The sequence below is a fragment of the Nelusetta ayraudi genome, unplaced genomic scaffold (assembly GCF_046127955.1).
Source record: "Nelusetta ayraudi isolate G7.1 ecotype Tasmania unplaced genomic scaffold, CSIRO-AGI_Nayr_v1 ptg000132l, whole genome shotgun sequence".
Classification (NCBI taxonomy): Eukaryota; Metazoa; Chordata; class Actinopteri; order Tetraodontiformes; family Monacanthidae; genus Nelusetta; species Nelusetta ayraudi.
Genome location: NW_027466182.1, coordinates 1,248,601 through 1,267,632, shown reverse-complemented (window position 1 = coordinate 1,267,632; position 19,032 = coordinate 1,248,601). Strand labels below are relative to the sequence as shown.

The following is a 19,032-nucleotide window of genomic DNA, read 5'->3' as shown; positions in this document are numbered from 1 at the left end:
TTGAATGTGGTCTTGCAGGCACCATCATCAGCACTGGGTTGGCTAGGGGTTGAAAATATATTCACACGGTGACATAGAAGCATAGAGTGCATCTGTTGCCGGTATTGAAATCTTCAATTTATCTTATAAATATATATATATATATATATATATATATATATGTGTGTGTATTATGTATGTATATGCGCAAGAACACATTATGGGATGGCTTTGACAGTTGTTGCCTTGAATGTCTAATTGAATGTGATTTTAGTGAACGAGTGCACAATCAAGTGTGCAACGTGCAGCAATCATTGCAGAAGTTGGATGCTTTAAAACCTCTGAAACAAAGCTTTGTATTATAATCACACTTGGCTGTGTGTGCTAGACCGTAAAAGAGCCAACAAAGCATCATGGTTTCTATGTTAATGTGCTCACACGTAATTTTGCACACTGTATATGTAGATGCACATGTATAAAACGCACACATACTGTATATATGTACGTATATAATGTATATTCATGTTGCTGTCGTGCCAATTTAGATCCGCGGCGCTTTCTTCCCTCCCCTTTTCTTCCCTCCCCTTTTCTTCCCTCGTCTATTCCTGTCGTGCATCAAAGTGCTCACATGAAGCGTGTCAAATCGTCCCTACAGAATCGGGACCATTACTGGCGGAACACTCCCCGCGTTCCCGTGTGTCTCGCATACGTGCTCATGCATCGCGGCGCTCTCAAGCCTATGCCTATGGTGCCTGCATGCCACCCCCCACCCCCCACTGCGTTCGCTGGCAGACTTGCACGCGTGACGCGACATCCAAGGTAGAGTAGGTCTTTTTGCACGCTCGGTGATGCTTGTGACCAAAGGGTAACTTGTGGTGGTGACTTACTAGTGCGCTTGAGGGTGGGCGGCCGCTCATTGAGAGGATCAAGGGGGAAAAAAGGGGTGAAAGTCCCAGCTTAACAGACATAAAGAGCCCCCACTCCACAAGTCTGTGGTTGTTTTTTTGTTTTTTTTTTTCATATTTATACAGTGGCTGTGGAAAAATCCACCAAGGCCAAACCTGAAAAAAAAACAGATCATGGTGAATAATGCATGCTGTGTGAATTATCCACATTTCTTTTAAGGAAACACAGAGAAGGAAGTTGCACTGGCCGGGTTATTGTCTTATTCTGTTTCTACGTTCCAAGAGAATTTGAATATGCATGGAAGAAAAAAAGCGCTCTGGGTAATTTCTTCAGCCAAAGTTTTAAACTTTCAGGCCCTTTGTTATCGCAACTGCAAAACACAAAGTTACTGGAATGGTGTCCTCACATCATCCCCCTTTTCATTATCATATTTCAACCCAGATCCAGATCAGCAGCCCTGCACTGCTAATGAACCAAAACAACTGTGTGACTCGATCATATCCTGTGCAATTGCATGAGCCAACGGTGCAAACGGGCAAAACAGCCTATCGTCAATTAATTTATGGCCCACATGCCTGTTTGCCACCGCATTGCAGAGGAGAAACAGGGTTCCGGCTGCTTCACCGTGGTTCTCTCTGCTCCCATTCCAGGCTGCTATTCAAATTGGATGAACGGCGGTGCTCAGTCTTACCCAGTCGGGGTCCACATGCAAATTTAGTGCTTGGATCGAGCAGAAGTGTGCTCCCATTTCTTCTGTCTGTGTGTGTGTGTGTGCGTACATATGTTTTTCCCTCCTACGATCCCCAACACAATGTACACACAGGAGTGCATGGAGATAGTGCTGCAAGCCTGCCATACACACACACACACACACACACACACACACACACACACACACACACACACACACACGCATGCATAAAAGACATTGTGTTATGTCACTTGGGGCCAAACAGTACCTGGAGGCATCCCTTTGTGTACAGACTGTGACACACACACAAACACATATGTGAGCTCAGAACCACAAACAAACTGCGGGAGCCTCCACCACCGCACCGCCTTCACAAACCGTTCAATTAAAAGCACCTTAAGAGCCGGGAAAGGCTCGATCAATTCCCAATTACAGAGCGCGTTTAGCTACTGTACGGGTGAAAATAGCCTGATCAATAAAAAAAAACAAAAAAACACACACAGCCAGGTGTGCACTGCTACGCTGCGGGGTTCATGATTTCCTGGCGTGGCCAATCAAATCGCACGAGGAGCTACAGTTGCACCAAATGAACACTAGTGTTTCCCCCACTACCCTGATTTCCTTTTGAGGCCAAGACTGCAGAACTCGCTTGTTCAATCAATACCGACTGTCCAATTCCCAGTGCAGTGCGGTTGGGTGGCACTACTTACATGCAAAACCCCAATCTGCTGATTCATCACACTGCTTTGCAGCAATGTGTTGGTCAGCGTCGCAGCACTTTGTTGCAGTTTCCCGCTGCAGACTTGCGATGCAATTCCATGGCTTTGCGTGATTCTTGCCGCAGTGTTTTTTTTTTTTCTCCTTTTCCTCCTTCAGGTGCCTGTGGTGGGTGGATGAGGGTCGCAGCACCGCACTTGTGCTATGGATTTGTTAACGCAGGCTGACAGACGAGCTCACCGTGGCTCATAGGCTGATTTCATTAAACATTTATATATGTGAAGCCTCTGTTCAAGGGAGCTAAGCGGCTGTTGATTAGGAATCTGACCGTAAAAAACGATTCAACCCCAAAGCTTAAAGGTCCCATTTATGCAACAAAAAAAAACAACAACACTTTTTCAATGCTCTCCAACAATAATGTGCATCTTTGTCCTGAAATGTGAAAAGTCAATTCTTGTTTCATAATTTCAGAAAGTCATCCAGATGGCACACTCTACACTTTATGATTTCACAGGTCTTATAGTCCCACTTTGTTTTCAACCCCCTCCAATCGAGGTTCAATAAAGCACGTTTGTAGGAGCACGGAAAACCGAGGACTCAACACAATATTTTTCCAGAGATCCGTATTATTCTGTTTTCTGTTTGTTTTTTTTTCTGTCGGGGATTCAAAAAAAAAAATCTTAAAATTGACTTTTCAAGGTACAGTTTTGTTTCTCGCAGCCTCGCTGTTTCATACCAAACTAGACAAAGTTTAACTTAGAATATTGAGTACAAATAAAACTGCATTTGAGAGTTTGCTAGACTCTCAGCCACGAGTCCATAATGTTTTCTTTTGTTCAGTAAAGGCGGCGTGCGAAGCGCCGGCTCGTTTCATAAAACGTTATAGCGAAATATTTGCACGACTCGGGCAAATTAGAGTTGCAAGCGAGAGAAAATACGCGATATTGATTTTTGCTGCGGACTGTCTCTTTAGTCTGAAGTCTGTTTATTTGTCATTGAGAGGAGACACAAGGAAATAAAACAGCGGGGGAAATGAAAGGACAGTGGAATAAAGTGCGAATAGATTGCTCTGCGAAATGAATGGGTGAGCGTGGAAGAGCCGGCTTTGATGAGAAATGAAAGATGAGAGGGAAGCGATCTACAGCACAAATAGTATTTGCCAGTAGTGACAGGCTGTCAGGGGAACACTGCATATAATTAAACCCGCATCTGCTGCCCTGGTTTCGAATTATAAAAGGAGTTTGGTATGCAGCTCTGCAGGCCCGCGGTGCCCTCGAAACACCTACGCCGCAGTTGCCCATTAGCATAATCAATAGGTTTTAATAAGTGTTTGGTTTTCTTTTGAACTTTCAGCATCTGCGACTTTGTTTTCTGAGTTGCACAATGGCTGGAGACACATATTTCTCCTCAAAGTGATTCCACAGGACCGTATGCTGATGATGTAAATGCATTTTCTCAAAATTTCACGCAGTGAGTGAAATCGAATGTGAAGTGAATCGACTCAGTCTGTCTCGGCCAGTTCCAAGTTTAACTCTCTCGCTCTGATTTTTACCATAGTCATGTTTTACACCTCGTCCAGTTTGCAGACATTTTAAATCTCTGCACTTTATTCTTGACTGTTTGGGGAAGTTAAAGGTATGCAACACATTTTTTTTTTTAGGGTCATGAAAAGTCGAGCGTTCATGAAACAAGTTTGTAAAGTTTCGCATGAGTCACCACTCACTTTATGTAAGTAATTGGCAAAAAAAAAATTGTCTCTCTGATTCACCTTGTTTGCTAAATTCAGAGAAAAAAACATGCAACTTGTTCCATGTTCCATTGGGCTCCGGCACAGTGATCATTCCAGTGAATAACTAGCATGCAAGTCCATACTTTGTGTAAATAATTAATGCGTCCTTTGAGTTGGTGATCACCAAACCTTTTTAACAAAATTAGTTTAGTTTTTCATTAACCTGAAGGCTGGATCATGAATGTTAATGAGCGCAAATTGGCCATGAAATGATTTGGGAGTGTGGAAGGTGTCGTGTGAATAATCGGCCCGCTGCATCTGCTTCTCCTCTTTCGGATGATTCTCATGCCACCGCCGTCATGTTGGCTTTCGCCCGTATTTTTCAAACTCAGCCGAGGCGACTACAAATTGAGATTTCAGACTTTGGTGAGTTATCGTCGTAGTGGGACCGGCGCTGCAGTAATTTCATGCCTCATCGAGAAATTAGAGTTCATAGCATGGACTCTCTGTCGGCCCCCTTTATTGCAGCGTGCGTGTTCGCAGTATATTGTGTCTGTTGACTTTCAACACAGGGTCGGTTTAAATGCATTAAAGCATTAAAGCTTGAAAAAAACAAAATGAGGGTGCTATAAAGTTTTGAGGAAATTATCGTTTTACAATCCATGGTCTTCAGACTAATCTCAGCGAGGCAAGATTCCCAAATGATGACTTGTAGGGCAACACGGTGGTGCAGTGGTTAGTGCTGTCAACTCATGCAAGAAGTTCATGGATCCAGTCCTGGGACCTTTTTGTGTGGAGTTTTTAAGTTCTCCTCGTAGCTGCACATGTTCAAAATGTGCATATGAGGCAAATTGGGAACTCCTAATTCTTCGTTGTCAAGTTTTAATGCTTGTTTGTCTCTCGATGTGGCCCTGTGATGAACCGGCGACTAGTCCAGGCTGTAAGCCCGCCTTTGCACTGTATGTCTACGACCCTAAGTGCAGGAGCAATCGGCTGTAGAAGATGGTTGGATGGATAGGGGGACATTCTAAAACTTAAGAAAAACGTAAAGCTTAACGTAGCTTAATAACCGAAAACAGCCATCAACCATTATTTATTAAGCTAATAAACTTTTTAACTCTTTACGTTAAACGTTTTAGAATGTCCCCTTTCAAAGTCGAGGAAGCAGCTGCGATAGCACCTGTAGTAGCTTAGCTTTAACGACTCAGCTTAACAATATTGTTTCCTCTTTGGCATGCGGTGAACCATATTCTCTCAGGGCAGCGAGATGAGCTCGGCCTCATGCGTCAATGCTCGCTTGTCTGAGCCATGACAAGCCCGTATGTGTAAACTCAGCCCTGTCATTTAATCGCATGACCGGAGCCACAGAGCGGTTGCAACCGCGCTGTTTATTGAAGGCGACGCGGAGGGAGCCAAAGCTGAGAGCGATTTTAATCACAGCTGAAGGAAATGGTTTTGACTCAGCTTGCCCCTCTTTTGCGTTGAGATGCAGTGTTATTACTCTGCCGTGCATGCGCACGCGCTCTGTTTGTTTTGCGTGCAGCCTTGCGCTTTAATTGCGCTGTTTTCATTTACAGTGCAATTTTTTTCCGACTGCGTTGACCTTGCGCATGCAAAACACACGGAAACTCCTTTTGATCGCCTCCGACTCAACGCTTGTAGGTGACCGAAAAAAGCAAGCGGTGCTCCCGCGGCGGCGTGCGCGAGGCCCGCTAGCTCGTCTTCTTAATATGCACCGTCTAATGATGCGTATGAAAAGCAATCAGTGAGGCGGGCGAGGATCTGCTCAAGGAGCGGCGCTAATAACTTAAGGAAAAGAGGAGATCGCAACGCTCCCCGCCGGCTCTGCAGAATGGCAGACTCGTGACGGAATATGCACAAGAAATTTACAATATGCTGCATCAAGCACTTGGCTTGTTTAATTTTCCATTCACGGCTGAACAACCTTCCCCCCGCCCCATATTTGGAGCTGGTTTCTGTGTGATGATCTTATATTTAGATCTGCTTGTGTGCCGTGAAATGGCATTGCCTGCAAAGCCGTAGCTGTATTATTTACTGGGAGGACCTTTGCATGGCTGCTGAACAAGGTTTTGTTTCTTAACTCTTGCCAATGCAGGAAGTGATAAAACAGGAAGTGACTTTGAGCCTTGCTAATGCTACAGAGAGACTAGCATGGGTGTTCGATTAACACTTCGAGAGACATCTCACATGCTTTTTGAGGGATATTTATATATATATATATGTGTGTGTGTATATGTATCACAATTGAAATATGTATAAAAACTTGATGATACAAATGCAAAAACTTGCATAATTTATGCTGCGGGGCTCGGTCAGCAGAAATCCGACAGGGGGGAAAAACCCCCGTGTGCATAATTTATGCGAGTTGAGCTGCAGCGGAGCTGCTCTGCTCTTTCAAACGAGAGTAACAGCTCAAATTACCCAGCCCGCTTTTTTTTATTTTATTTATATATGTACGTTTTGCAAATACTCAATTTTTTAAAGCCTCACATGAGGGGGAAAAACTCTGATAACACGATGCACAATTAGCCGCAATCAGCGGCCTGAGCGCCGGCTGCTGGCGGAGGATTTCATTTGCTCGCGCCTCGGTCAAGAATTTTCAGTCTCTTAATCCTAATAGTTCATTAGCGGGAACAATTCTCCCGCGGGGGCCCGGGGGTGGGGGTTCAGATTAGCGAGATGGTGGCGCTGCTCCTGGCTGCTCCATCCCTCTTGAAGTTTCGAATTTTCAGAGCAATCCAGTGTAATTGAGGGAACCGATTTATTCCCTCCCAGGCAAGTTTTGAGTACGCTGGACTTTCAACTTTGCTCACTTTATACTCATTTATTATTGGAGGGCTGCAGTGATGTTATTTTTTTTTTTTTGTCTCTCCTTCTCTAGAGGAGGTTACGGAGGCGAGGTGGCGCTCTCCTCGGCTGCCTCTCGACTGATGCGGGCAAACTGGGCATGGCAGGTCCTCCCGAATTGAAATGTCAGCCGTCGCGTTAATTTAGCGGAATCGGCGCCAAAAAAAAAAAGGGAGGGAGATGTGACGGTGGAGAGACGTGACACCCGCTGCCTCCGCCGCGCTGCGTTGTTCAAGCAACAATACCTTTGCCTTTCGCTGTTTAATTCGCTGCAGCGTCTCCAATCACTCTGCATCGCCGTCCTCTCTCTCTCTCTCTCTCTCTCTCTCTCTCTCTCTCTCTCTCCCTCTCTCTCGCTCTCTTTTTTCCCCTCGTTCCACCTTCTGATCGCATTGCTCACCACCCCGCCCCCTTCTCTCCCTCTGTCTTCCCCCCTCCCTCTCGTGCCCTCTCTCTCTCCCTCTCTCTCTCTCCCCGTCTCTCCCTCCCCTCCCTCTCCCGCTTTCCAGTGAGATGAAGCAGGAGCTGGCGGAGGAGGGCAGCAGATGCTCCATCCTCTCCAAGCAGCACCGCTTCAACGAGCACTGCTGCATCCGCTGCTGCACGCCCTTCACCTTCCTGCTCAACCCCAAGCGCCTGTGCCTGGACTGCCAGTACAACGTTTGCAAGACCTGCCGCACCTACAGCAAGAAGGACAAAGCCTGGCTCTGCTCGGCGTGCCAGAAGGGCAGGTTAGTGCCGCCGCTCCACGTTTCGCTCGCTGAAAAGAAAAAAAAAGAAAGAAAGAAAGCAAGACGGCAGGGACGGGAGAGGGATGGAAATGAATTGAATTGGGGTGGGCGGGTTGTTTTTTTTTTCTCCCGATATGTCTTTTGAGTGTGTTCAGGGTGGATGTGTGGGGGAGAGAGTGGAAGGCAGAGCTCGACTTTGAGGGACGAATCGGAATTGTGCTCTCCGATGTGAAATGTTTCACATTATTTTGGGCGAACGCAAACTTTTTTTTCCCCCAGGTTTGTTTGCTGCCTCTGTGGGAATTCCTGGTAGGTGAATAGCTGGAGAGCGTTGATGAATGGGCAGGGCAGGGGGCGGCGGCAAATTCTTCTGTTATTTATGTGCGATCCGGACTTGCGGACCTGGGCGAGCGGACATGCCCGAATGGCCAATATAATATATATATATATATACATTTATATACATCAGATTGATTCAGGAAGGGATTTGTAATATTCCTTCATATTTTTTAACATTCCTCCGTCCTCCTCACTTTCAAGCTTTAAAACAAACGCCCACAAATGGAAAAAAAAAAAAAAAATCTGCTTTTCAAAATAAATGTAGTGGAAGACGCGCATACATGATAAATGGAAGTGCAGAACGGGGAATGCGATACGCGGAGGGAGGAGGCGGCGGGAATTTGCATGTGGCGGAACGCTGCTCGTACGTCCACGTCGGTGGGAAGCCTTGGGAGTTGTCCCAGCGGCCCGACTCACCATTGGACGGATGTTAAGCTCTATCTGTCTCGGCTGCGACGCTGCTGTGCATGTGTGCGTATTTGTGTGTGTATGTGTGTGTGTGTGCGTGTGTGTGTGTGATGGATTCATGGTGAAATCAGCTTTGCTTATTAGATAACCAGTAAGTATGATATGTATATAAATGACCGGATTACAGGATGTCGTCTCTGGGATATTTATTTAGCGCAGACTGAAAGCTTTGAGATTTTCTTTTCTTTTAGTCTTTTGCTGGGAAAAAAAAAAATATATATATATATGTATATATATATATATATATATATATATATATAAAACCCACACACTGGTGTTAGAATGGGAATTGAGAGAGTGAGGCTTGCGTTCTGTGTGTTGGCGGTGTGTATTTGTGTGTGTCAGGTTTTCAGCCTTTGTCCTGGCCAAAAAATTGTTTCCCTTTTCACTTTGGCCTCATTTATTCTTTTCCATCGTCCTCCAGATCGTTTCCCATTTTGTCTCGCATTGATTTTTTTTTTTTTTTTTCTCTCTCTCCCTTTGCTTCGGCTTGTATTAAGTAAGACCCACTACCCTTAAGCCCGGGGTCTGGCGTACGAGTGAAAAAAGAGAAGAGGTGTGGAAGTCTTGCATCGATCACCTCGACTCGTCGTCTCCTCCCGGCCGTTCTCGGTCTCTGTCCTTCTCGTGGGGGACTTTCTGCATAGTTATGTTGACGCCACACAGCTGCATACGAGAGCGGCACATTTTTATCTGAAGTACGTTATACACCGCTTTAATCGGGTTCCAGCGTGTGGGTTTTTTTTTTTTTCTGTGCTGGGTGGAGTCAACTGGCAGGGCTGTTGAGCTCAAGCCTGGAGGAGCCGTGGGCTTTACTTTGAAAGTAGGAGCACGTCGAACACTGCAGTGGATGGCTGCAAAACAAGCAAATAAAGAAATAAAGTCATTAATTTCACGCTAACCAGAGTTGGTGCAAGAAGGAGGAGGCCCCTTGCAAAATGAGAAATTGGAAAATGAAAATGAATGAAAACAATTACCAAGCCTCAGTGCGCATCTTGAGTCAACATAATATTGCCATTTGTCTGTATCCTCTCCCGTTCGTTGTATTTGTAGCTATTCCCGCCGAGCGCAAAAGGCAGATTTTCCTTTTTGTTCTTTTCCCCCTTCAAAGGAACCGAACCACCAATTGGTCTTGCTCGCATGCGCAGGCTGTCCGTCAAAACGGTGGCGGGGCGGCCGCACCGCTCGCCAGCGTGATCCCTCGGGGCGGCAAGCAGATTTGCAATCGTCGCACACATGCGCCCGTGCTCGAGAGGCGAGACTCGCCCACTCAAACACACACACACACGCTTGCGGAAGTAAGAATTTAATGAATGAATGTACAGGCGGCCGGATGGACGCCGGTCGGTAGAAAACATGACGCAAGCGCACGCATCCACCGCCTGTCACTTATTAATTGCGCTCGGGAGCAGGCGGACGCGGCCATCGATCACTTTAATCCTCCCCCAACGTCCAGCAACATCAGCTTTGCGCTCTGTTGTGGACAGATGGCGAAGAGGGGCGGGGCGAAGTGAAAGTGACTCAGCAGCTTTGTCACAACACCTGCCTTGGTATCACACAGGCACTGGTACAGCTTTGCCCTCCTGCACATTTGGGATGAGCCCAAGCAGTCGCCCTTGAATCTGAAAAGTGTTTAAAAGGGAAGCAAATTGTGGCTTCACCCCAGAGACGGCAACTCATCACCTTATTGTTTTGTTTCTTTTCTTTTTTTTCGCACTGGCCGACCCCAATTCAACCATCTCGCACGCTTCCTCACCTTTATTTGATCGCCTTGCACTGCTCGGGTTAGCACTCGCGTACATATATACACACCGTTACCAGTGAGAGGGGGAGATGAAGAGCGATGAAGGTCAAGTACGAAAAACAAGGGGTGGTGGGGGTGTGCTGGGGATGAAAGGGGAGGGAGGGAGGGACGGAGGGATGGGGGCGGGGGGATCGTTTGTCCCAATTCCTCTCCGCTCTTTCTTTTTCCGGCGTTTGTCGTCCGTCTACCTCATTTAGTCCACATTCCACACGCGTTCACACTGGAGGACCGTGCCTCTTGATGCTTAATCTGCAGAAATAGGCTGATCTCTCTCTCTCTCTCTCTCTCTCTCTCTCCCATTATGTATGTAGATATACACATATATGTATATTTGTATATCTATATGTGTGTATATGTACATGTACATATGTATACATACATATATGTGTATATATATATATGTGTGTGTGTGTGTGTGTATGTGTGTATGTATGTATGTATGTATATATATATATATATATATATATATATATATATATATATATATATATATATATATATATACACACAAATGAAAAAAAGATAAAAGGCATGCATTTTTACAGTTGAGACAATGTGTAAGTGTGTGCAGGGATGCACGTACAGCAAAGTGGCGAGCTGTCCTCTCCACCTTATTGCTTTCATAATCTTATCTCCAAGCGAGGCTGCTGGGAGATTACGGCATCTGCCGCCGCTGCCTATACTGTACCGCGCAAATGCGCGGCACAGGAGGGGCTTACTCATACACACACAAACACACACACATATATACACACGTACAGACGTGCAGTCACGTGGTGATCTTCGAGTGCGCACACGCTGGGCTTTGAATTTACGTTTTGTTATTAAATTGCTTTTAGAGCGTTTTAATCACCGCAACTTAATTCTCCGCGGAAGCACATCACTGGAGAGAAAACGCACACAAAGCTGCAGATGCCCCTTAAATATACACACGTGCACTCAGAGCATTAGCGCAAACGTGAAAAGGCTCCGACGTACGCAGATGGAGTAAGACCTTCCTTGGCGAATGAAATTTTACATGTTGAATGGAATGATTTTCCACATCCAGGTTGCACAAGGTAAACTATGCTGTCTTTCAAAGGCCAGTCAGCAGGTGAGCCTCAGGTCACCAGCGACAGATAAAACAGATTAAGACGTGTATAGTGCTGGCAGAGCAGCTTCAGTCATTTAAATTAAAATTCTGGGAAAATGTATTTCGAAGTCTTGAGAGTGGCAGCGGGGACAGCGGCTAATAGCCGTGTCTGTGAAGGCATCACGCTTTCAGGTTCTCCCCTTGTTGGAGCGGTTTCTCAGGAACATTTTTGAGTACATTTTGTCCAACACCCCCTTCAAGGTTGCTGTCACCTCGCGTCACTCCCACTCCTTCGGCACAGAATCCCACTCACGCTCTTTGTTCCTCCTCATATTGAACCTGAGGTGACGTCCACTCCGCCGTCAATCCATCGTGGCATGTATTGCATGAGTCTGGACAGATGTGATGCTGATGGATAAACAGTAGACGTTCTTATTCATTTTGACGTTTGCAACCAAATGCCAAACATGCAAGACTATTAGATGCAGGACTTAAAGGATGAAAGAATTTGCTGAGTGTTTCAGACAACTTTTATAGGTCCCACTGAGTCTGAATAATGGATTATGCAGTTCAAACATTTCAAAAAACAAGAAATTACTCACTGCCGCATACCTTAAAGCACATGAGGTAAATTAATGGCTGTTCAGGATTTCTAAATTCTTTTTCCATTCCACTGAGCACAAGAAATTGACTAAAATGTACCTCAAAAATAAAAAAAAATCACCAAATGCTGAACACCCACAAAGCTTTTCATCAAGTGGAAAAGACTCCAGCTGAACCTCGGCTCTGCAGCAGCTCCGGGTGCAGGAAGGAGGGCCACTAATCAGCCTCTCTCCTTCCGTCTCACCCTCCTCTTCATCCTTTGTGGCCTTGCCTTGCGACCGTGCCAGCAAAGATCGGAGCCGGCTGTCACTCTCAAAACTCTAGCTGGTTATTTGTTCATTTTTTTAAATTTAACCCACCGCGGTGTGCGACGGCACAAAGGCACCTGAATAGGCTGGAGTGCACAAAAACACACTGGGGTGTGTGTGGTTTTCTTTTCTTCTTTGCCTTCTTGTTTTTCACCCCCACACATTCCTGGTCGGTCCGCATCCCTGTGGCTAGGTGCTATTTTTTGGAGCGGCGGTGTCATTAATTAACACATAGTCCCAGTCAGAAATATATGCAGGAATTTGGCCAACGCCATGTGCGAGCTATGTGTGCGTGCGCTAATTACCGGTGAGCCTTTCCAGCCTCGGAGGTGCAGATCTTGACGTGCACGTGCCGTCGCGACATTTTCTGTGCCCCAGACAGCTGCGTTTGTACCTCCCCTGCACCTTAACGTGTCCCAATTATGTGACTGTTAAAGGGCCACGCGAATGCGTTTCTTTTCGTCTTTTTTTCTTCCTGGGAGTGACTTTCCAGCTCGGGTAATAAATCACGGCGATCCAGGGATGTCGGGTGCGTGAGCGTGATCACATGCACGTGGGTAACACACAGCGGTGGCAACAAAGGACCTTGGCGTGGAGTGTCTGACTCTTGTCTCTCTGACTAAGTTGCTCCCAAACCACCTTTGTGTCTGCATGTGTGTAATTGGTGCGACTAAATTAGTTACACCTCTGATCATCGGACCGCTCCGGGTCCAGTTGCGAGCCCAGTTGCGGTGCAGCGCCTCAGTCTGGTGACCGGTTGATTGAAGGAAGTGGGGCAGCAACGCCGCAGGGCTCCACGTGAATCGGAGGTCATTTGATACTCGCGACGCAAGTGACTGGAAATCTCATGATTCCGCAATCGGTTTGCGCCGCAACTTGGCTAACGGATCAGAACGGGAGCTAAAAGCTTGTTGTTTTCCTTGTGGGTTGCCGGGATTAGAGCCGCAGAGCAGAGGAAATGGTTAAGGCGTCACCTGGGAAACGTTCAGGGCGGGCTGTTCAGGAACGCTGCCTTTTATTTGGGATTTGTTTTATTTGATGTCATAAAACTTTGCTATGCGCACTCAAAGGCCTCGGCTAAGGCCTGTTAACGCAAGTCGCTTATCAGCCAATCACATGGCAGCAACTTGATGTATTTGGAGAAGTGGGTGTGTTCAAGACGTCTTGCTTAATGTTAGAATTGGGACAAAGGTTGATTCCAGTGTCTTTAGACGGGCTGCAGGTCTGAGTGTTTCACAAACTGCTGATCTCCTGGGATTTTCACATTACAGCCATCTGTAGGATTTACAGTGGAATATTCGCAAAGAGAGAAAATACCCTGTGAGCGGCAGTGATGATGTTGTCAGAGGCCACATCATAGAAAGGCAACAGTAACTCAAATAACCAACCAAGGTTAGCAGGTTAACACATTTGATCTTGTAAGCCACAGAATGAAGCAAAAAATAGGGCCAACCGTATGTATAAGAGGGGACCACTGAGCAGGTTAACTTAAAGGTTAAGTGTGTAATATTTTGAGAAAAAAACAGCAACATCAAGTGGTTACATTTTGGATTGCAGCGCTCTTTCACTCACCCTCCCTCCTCCGAGTTTGCCTGTGAACCACGTTGGCCTGCACACAAACCCAGGTACCTTCCACATTCTTCGTTGGTTTTTTAAAGATGCAAGCAGTCAACCTAGTTATGAAACGCACCGTCAGGCAGGCTGGATTGTCCAACTCGGCTTCCTTAGAAATATGGCAGTGCAAGATGACAACTAACTGGGAGCAAGACCCTTGATCTATGTATATTCTTATACATACATAAGAACTATCATATGGGCAGAAAAAACCATAGAACCCACTTTTATTATTGTATTTATGAGCAGTATATAACTTTTACCAATATAAAAATCATAAATCAGGCCAAACTCTCCACAATGGACCTTTAATGGGCTGGACTGCAGGGATGATGAGCACACTTATTATTTTTGGCTGAGTCTCCAACACCCACAGCACTGGCAACATTTTGCATTTCCAATCAATGTGGTGAATCGAGTCCAGAAATATTCCCCAATGGGACCGATTTGAAGGAATTTACATGTTGCAGCTGCCTCGCGCCGTGGCCCACTTGCTCTGCTTGTCAGTCAAAGAACTTCAAATCAGTTATTCAATCAGGGCCCGACTTTGGATTTGTCTCCAAACATTTGTAAAGGAATTGACCTGCGGCTTAGCCGCCGCCGCTGCATGTTGATTCACTGAAATAGAGATTTAAGCATCTGCTTAATAACCTGCGACTCCTTCCCTCCTCCCCCTGCTAGCGGCTCCAGCGTCGGACACGGCCGCCACTCTGAGGGAGGCTAAACTCCTCCCGGATGAAACAGTCGAGATAAAGATTTATCTTGCGTCGCTTCCTTTAAACTTCAACGTTGTCATTGCTTTTGCTATTTGGCCTCGTCGGTGTGAAATTGTCCTGCGAGATGAAAGCCGAACGCCTTTTGATGCCGCACGAGTAATAATCTTTTTTACGCCCCGCCGTAACTTCACCCCTCATTTAGTTTCTCCCCACTCCCCGAGTCCTCCGCGGGCGCATCCCGCCGTCTGATCTCCTGCCACAGTGAACTCTCGGCAGCGCAAGAAATAAGATATTGGCACCTCGGGATATTTGCTGCTCATTGAACATTCTCCGCCTGTCAGTCCGTGTGCCTCCTTTGATGAAAGTAAAATATTGGCTGAAAAAAAATAGAAGAAAAGAGCTGTGATATTTGCTCTACCAGCAGTAACACTGGTAACGATAAAAACCAACACGTCCCGATAAAGCAATATATGTCAGTCACGCCCTGAAGTATGATATCAACTCTGGGGGGAGTATTCATAAGAGTAGCCACGGAGCTTGGCGTGTTTTATTAGCCAAAGCAGTTTCCGATCAGTTTCCTTGCCTCGAACAAACGTAAGCGGACATCAAAGCGCGTCAACGTCAGAAACTTGCGTGAGACGCCCACAATCCTCTGATGCATTCTGGGAAATATAAGGCTTACTTTGTAGATTTGACGTTGTGGGAAATGGGGCTGGGTGTAAGTGAATAACAATTAGCTGGGAAATGCTAATGGAGGTTGCCCAGAACGTCTCTGCGCTGCCTTCCTGTCAGGATCGCCCCGGCTCGCTCGTTCGCTCGCTCGACCAGGCCTCCTTCTCGCTCTCTCTCTTGCAGCAGCAGCAGCATGTTGTTGATGTTCGCACGTGGCCCCCGGGCCACTGTCTCCTTGCACCTCCCCTCCCATTTTTCAGCACATTAAATAAGGTTTTGGTCGATGCCTCTCTGCAGAGCCGGCTGCTCACCTTGTTTTCGTCATGATTTCCCAGCTCGGCGACGGGGCCTCTGTTTCATCTCCTTTGTTTCAAACCGTCTGATGTTATTAAGACGGCACCTTCCGGGGCGAAGCGGGTTGATGCCAGTCGCCTCCCCGCACCTGCTGCGGTCAGGCTCCGGGGGATCCGCAGTCTTCAATCTGTGATTGCTGTGCTTTTTAATTAGGCGTGTTATTTCTAGGGTTTCTCGCGGTAAATGAGCTCACAGGTTTGTTTTTACAGGTAATTAGAAAGCTTCCCGGGATGCTGGAAGGCATTCGGTGGCGGGTGCCGGGAGACAGGACAGTGGCGGATTAATTGTTACTGTACTGTTACTGATTCATCTATAATTATGCAGCACGATCACGGTAATCGAGACGTGCGTAATTCTGGCGGTGTTTTTGTTTCCACCCTGTCAGAGACCACAAAGGTGCTCCGTCCTATTGCCCTTGATAGTTCAACCTTGAGACAGCTGGTGGGAGGCACCTTTTACGCAGTCATTGCCTCTTGCCTTGTCTAAGCTCTGGATGAGGAGAAAATACGACCATTCTTTTTCTCAGAAAAAAAAATCCATAGATAGATAAAATACATGCTAAATAAGTCATGATATCATCCATGTACTTCATCCATTTTTTCAGTGTTTTAAGAGTTGTTTCAATAAAGAGCTAAATTCCGTGGAGCTTCGAAGACACATATGTTGTTCAAAATTGGCTTTTGTTCATTTTCAATTGACATTAATACACATTTTCTACATATCCCATGATATATTTGTTCCACCTATGACGTGGGTCACCAAAACACTCCATCCATCTGCTACTGCTCCGGCCCCCTCTGTCCAATTTTAGAACCCATTGTGGCCCCACCAGTCAAAAAGTTTGCCCACCCCTGGGCTAGAAGATTTATTCTGACACACTGGAAATCAGAAGAATCTCCAACTCATGTGTTCTGGATCAGAGATATTCTTTATTTTCTCTAGCTGGAAAGGCTCAGACTTTCATTCTAAAGTTTTTTCTTCATTCATTATTCATTCTTCCAATGTGTAAAAAATACAAACTTCCCCCACTTGATCCTGGCTGAAATATCCTATTGTCTGGGGGAGTTCCCTTTTCATGCTGGTAGTAACTTGGACTATATGCTTTTGTATTGACTGAATTTATATATTCCTATAAATGTTTACATCTATATTTATACATATTTTCCCACTTATATTTGCTCTGCACTATGTGAGAGAAAATCTAATAAACAAAGTCACATAAAAAAGAAAGCTGCTAGTTATAATGAAACAGAGTGCCCGACACAATTGGAAAACAACAAGGATTTTCCATCACCTTTTCATCTCCCCTCTGTCTCTCTTTGCCTCCGTGGTTTATTTGTCCCCAGCAGCTGATCTCAGGTGAGGCCGCCTGATTCAAAGAGGATCAAAGCTGCTCTTAGCATCGGGGCGGCCTGCGGGAACGATCACAAAGCCAGCAGCGGCAGGCGCATTGAAGGGGCATGCTGTCCACACGTTGACCACACGGACAGGGAGCTCACCTGAGCACGCAAGTGGCAAACAGATGGATCAGCCTGCTGTTTTATTTAATTACTATTGTGCCATTTTTTCCTCTCTGAAATTGCTCCTTGATGTCACGGTTGAGTGAGCCGTGTTGTCGTTGATGTAACCATCAAACCCGATTAGGCAGAACGCCCTAATTAAGTGCCTCCGACCATTCACGGCGCATTGGTCAAATTTCATCTTTCTTCATCTTTAGATGCGTTTAGCCATTAAAATAAATCCTTTCACTGGGGACATTCGTGGACTGGGGATGTCTGAGCCTTGGAAAAGATCTTTGCTATTCAACGCGCCGCTTTGACTGATGAATGGAAGGGCATTCCACTGTTGCAGAAGTGTAAGTCGAACACTTGTGTGTGTCACACATAAGCGTGTGCAATCCTGCCAGTGGGACGCGGAAGCCCTGCGGGGTCTGTTGTGGCTCCCTAAGATGCAGATTCATGGAATTTTAATGAAGGTCTTTCTCACGCTGCTGCGGTTCATCGAGTTGGAATTTTTTATTTTTTTTTTTTTCCCCCACCACCAAACAGCCACAGGACACGCAGGTCTTTTGAATTTTCTGTTTACATCGACGCCGTCTAAACGCGCACACTCCTACTTTTAATCTTTTTGGTAAACATTATTCTGGGCCTTAACGTACGAGTGGGTTTTAACAACCTCTGAACCTGCCTCAGATTAACGCAGTCGCTTGCAAGCGGACCTGCGCTGACGCAACGGCTCCCGCGGGCCTCACGGTGCCCGCGGGCATAAACTACGACGCGTCTACCTCAGCCGTGCAAGTGCACGGATTTAATGCCGCCATGTGATAAATTAGAATCTTGGAAAGGCGCCATCGGAAGCGTGGAATTGGAGTGCGACGACAGGGAAGCAGACAGGCGGCAGGGCGACAAACATGAAAGGGAGAAACGAGGCTGAATGCAGCTAAACATGTATTTTGGCAGCCCTTCAACCCCTGCTAATCCTCTCCCTCTCCACCTCCGCAAGCCCCCTCACACGTGCCCGGCACTTTGTCTTTGTCGTTTATCTGCTGCGCCGCTGCGGAGAAACCGCACGGAGGCGACCGCTCTTGGCTGCTAATGGAGTCTGGGCGACCGGGCAGCCGGCTCGCACGCTCCGCCGCTAACAAAGCTGTCTCGAGTGACTCCCGAGGCTCAGAAGGGATCCGTCACCGGAGCTCCTTGCCGAGCGCCGTCGGCGTCCCACCGACCCGCCAGCGGTGGGAACCGGACGCGCCACCCGCCATTGTCCTCGTCACCCTGGAGCAGCGTCACCGGCCAGGACGACTGAGACATTGCTGAAATGAAACACCGAACTCCATGAGAGAATTATGGATGGATTATTCTGGATCATTCTGTAGAAGCCAAGGCAGCCAGGATCACGCCTGTTAAACACCTTCAGTGAGTCCACACAAAGGTGGAGGCAGCACATGGGTAAAAACAATGTACCCATTGAGTTGATGGTGGGAAAAATAAAGTACAGGTAAATAAGCTTTTAGTTGACAGTCAGTGCAGCCTTGTATCACGCCTAAATTCAATACTTTGAGAAGAGCATGCGGGCAACAGTGGATTCTGAATAGAACAAGTCGGGAAGAGTCTCTGCATTAAAGCTGCATTGAGAGGAAGTCGTCTTCATCGTCACCGGTCTCTCGTTAAACCGAGAGGATTTACAGCAGGACACAATAAAGCCGCTCAATAATTTAAACAGTTCGAGACTCTGCCGGGCGCTTAATGAGGACGAAACGTCTCTCGCTGCGTCCTGCAGTATATCGCCGCCCGGCAGACGACCCCGTGAAATGGCATCGCTCATCGTCACGACGCGGAGAAAACTCATCCGTCTAATGGATGGAAGAGAAGGAATTTTATTGTTCTGGCGAAAACCATCGCCTGAAGCCTTGGTTGCGGCCGCCGCCGCCGTATTCGTAGGTCCAGCCGTGCTAATCTCGG

At 46.6% G+C, this 19,032-nt stretch overlaps 1 protein-coding gene across 6 annotated transcripts in view; it reads left to right on the top strand.

Annotated features, from left to right (window-relative positions):
- LOC142904798 (rab effector MyRIP-like) overlaps nucleotides 1-19,032 on the top strand; it is a 79,417-nt gene that overhangs the window by 26,252 nt on the left and 34,133 nt on the right. For all 6 annotated transcript variants that reach the window (XR_012929450.1, XR_012929453.1, XR_012929452.1 and 3 more), the window contains exon 3: nucleotides 7,400-7,621. Coding sequence is in view for 1 of the 6 variants with exons in the window: in XM_076051117.1 (XP_075907232.1) it covers nucleotides 7,400-7,621 (222 nt within the window). In the remaining 5 variants the exon portion in view is untranslated. The remainder of the gene's footprint in view (nucleotides 1-7,399; nucleotides 7,622-19,032) is intronic.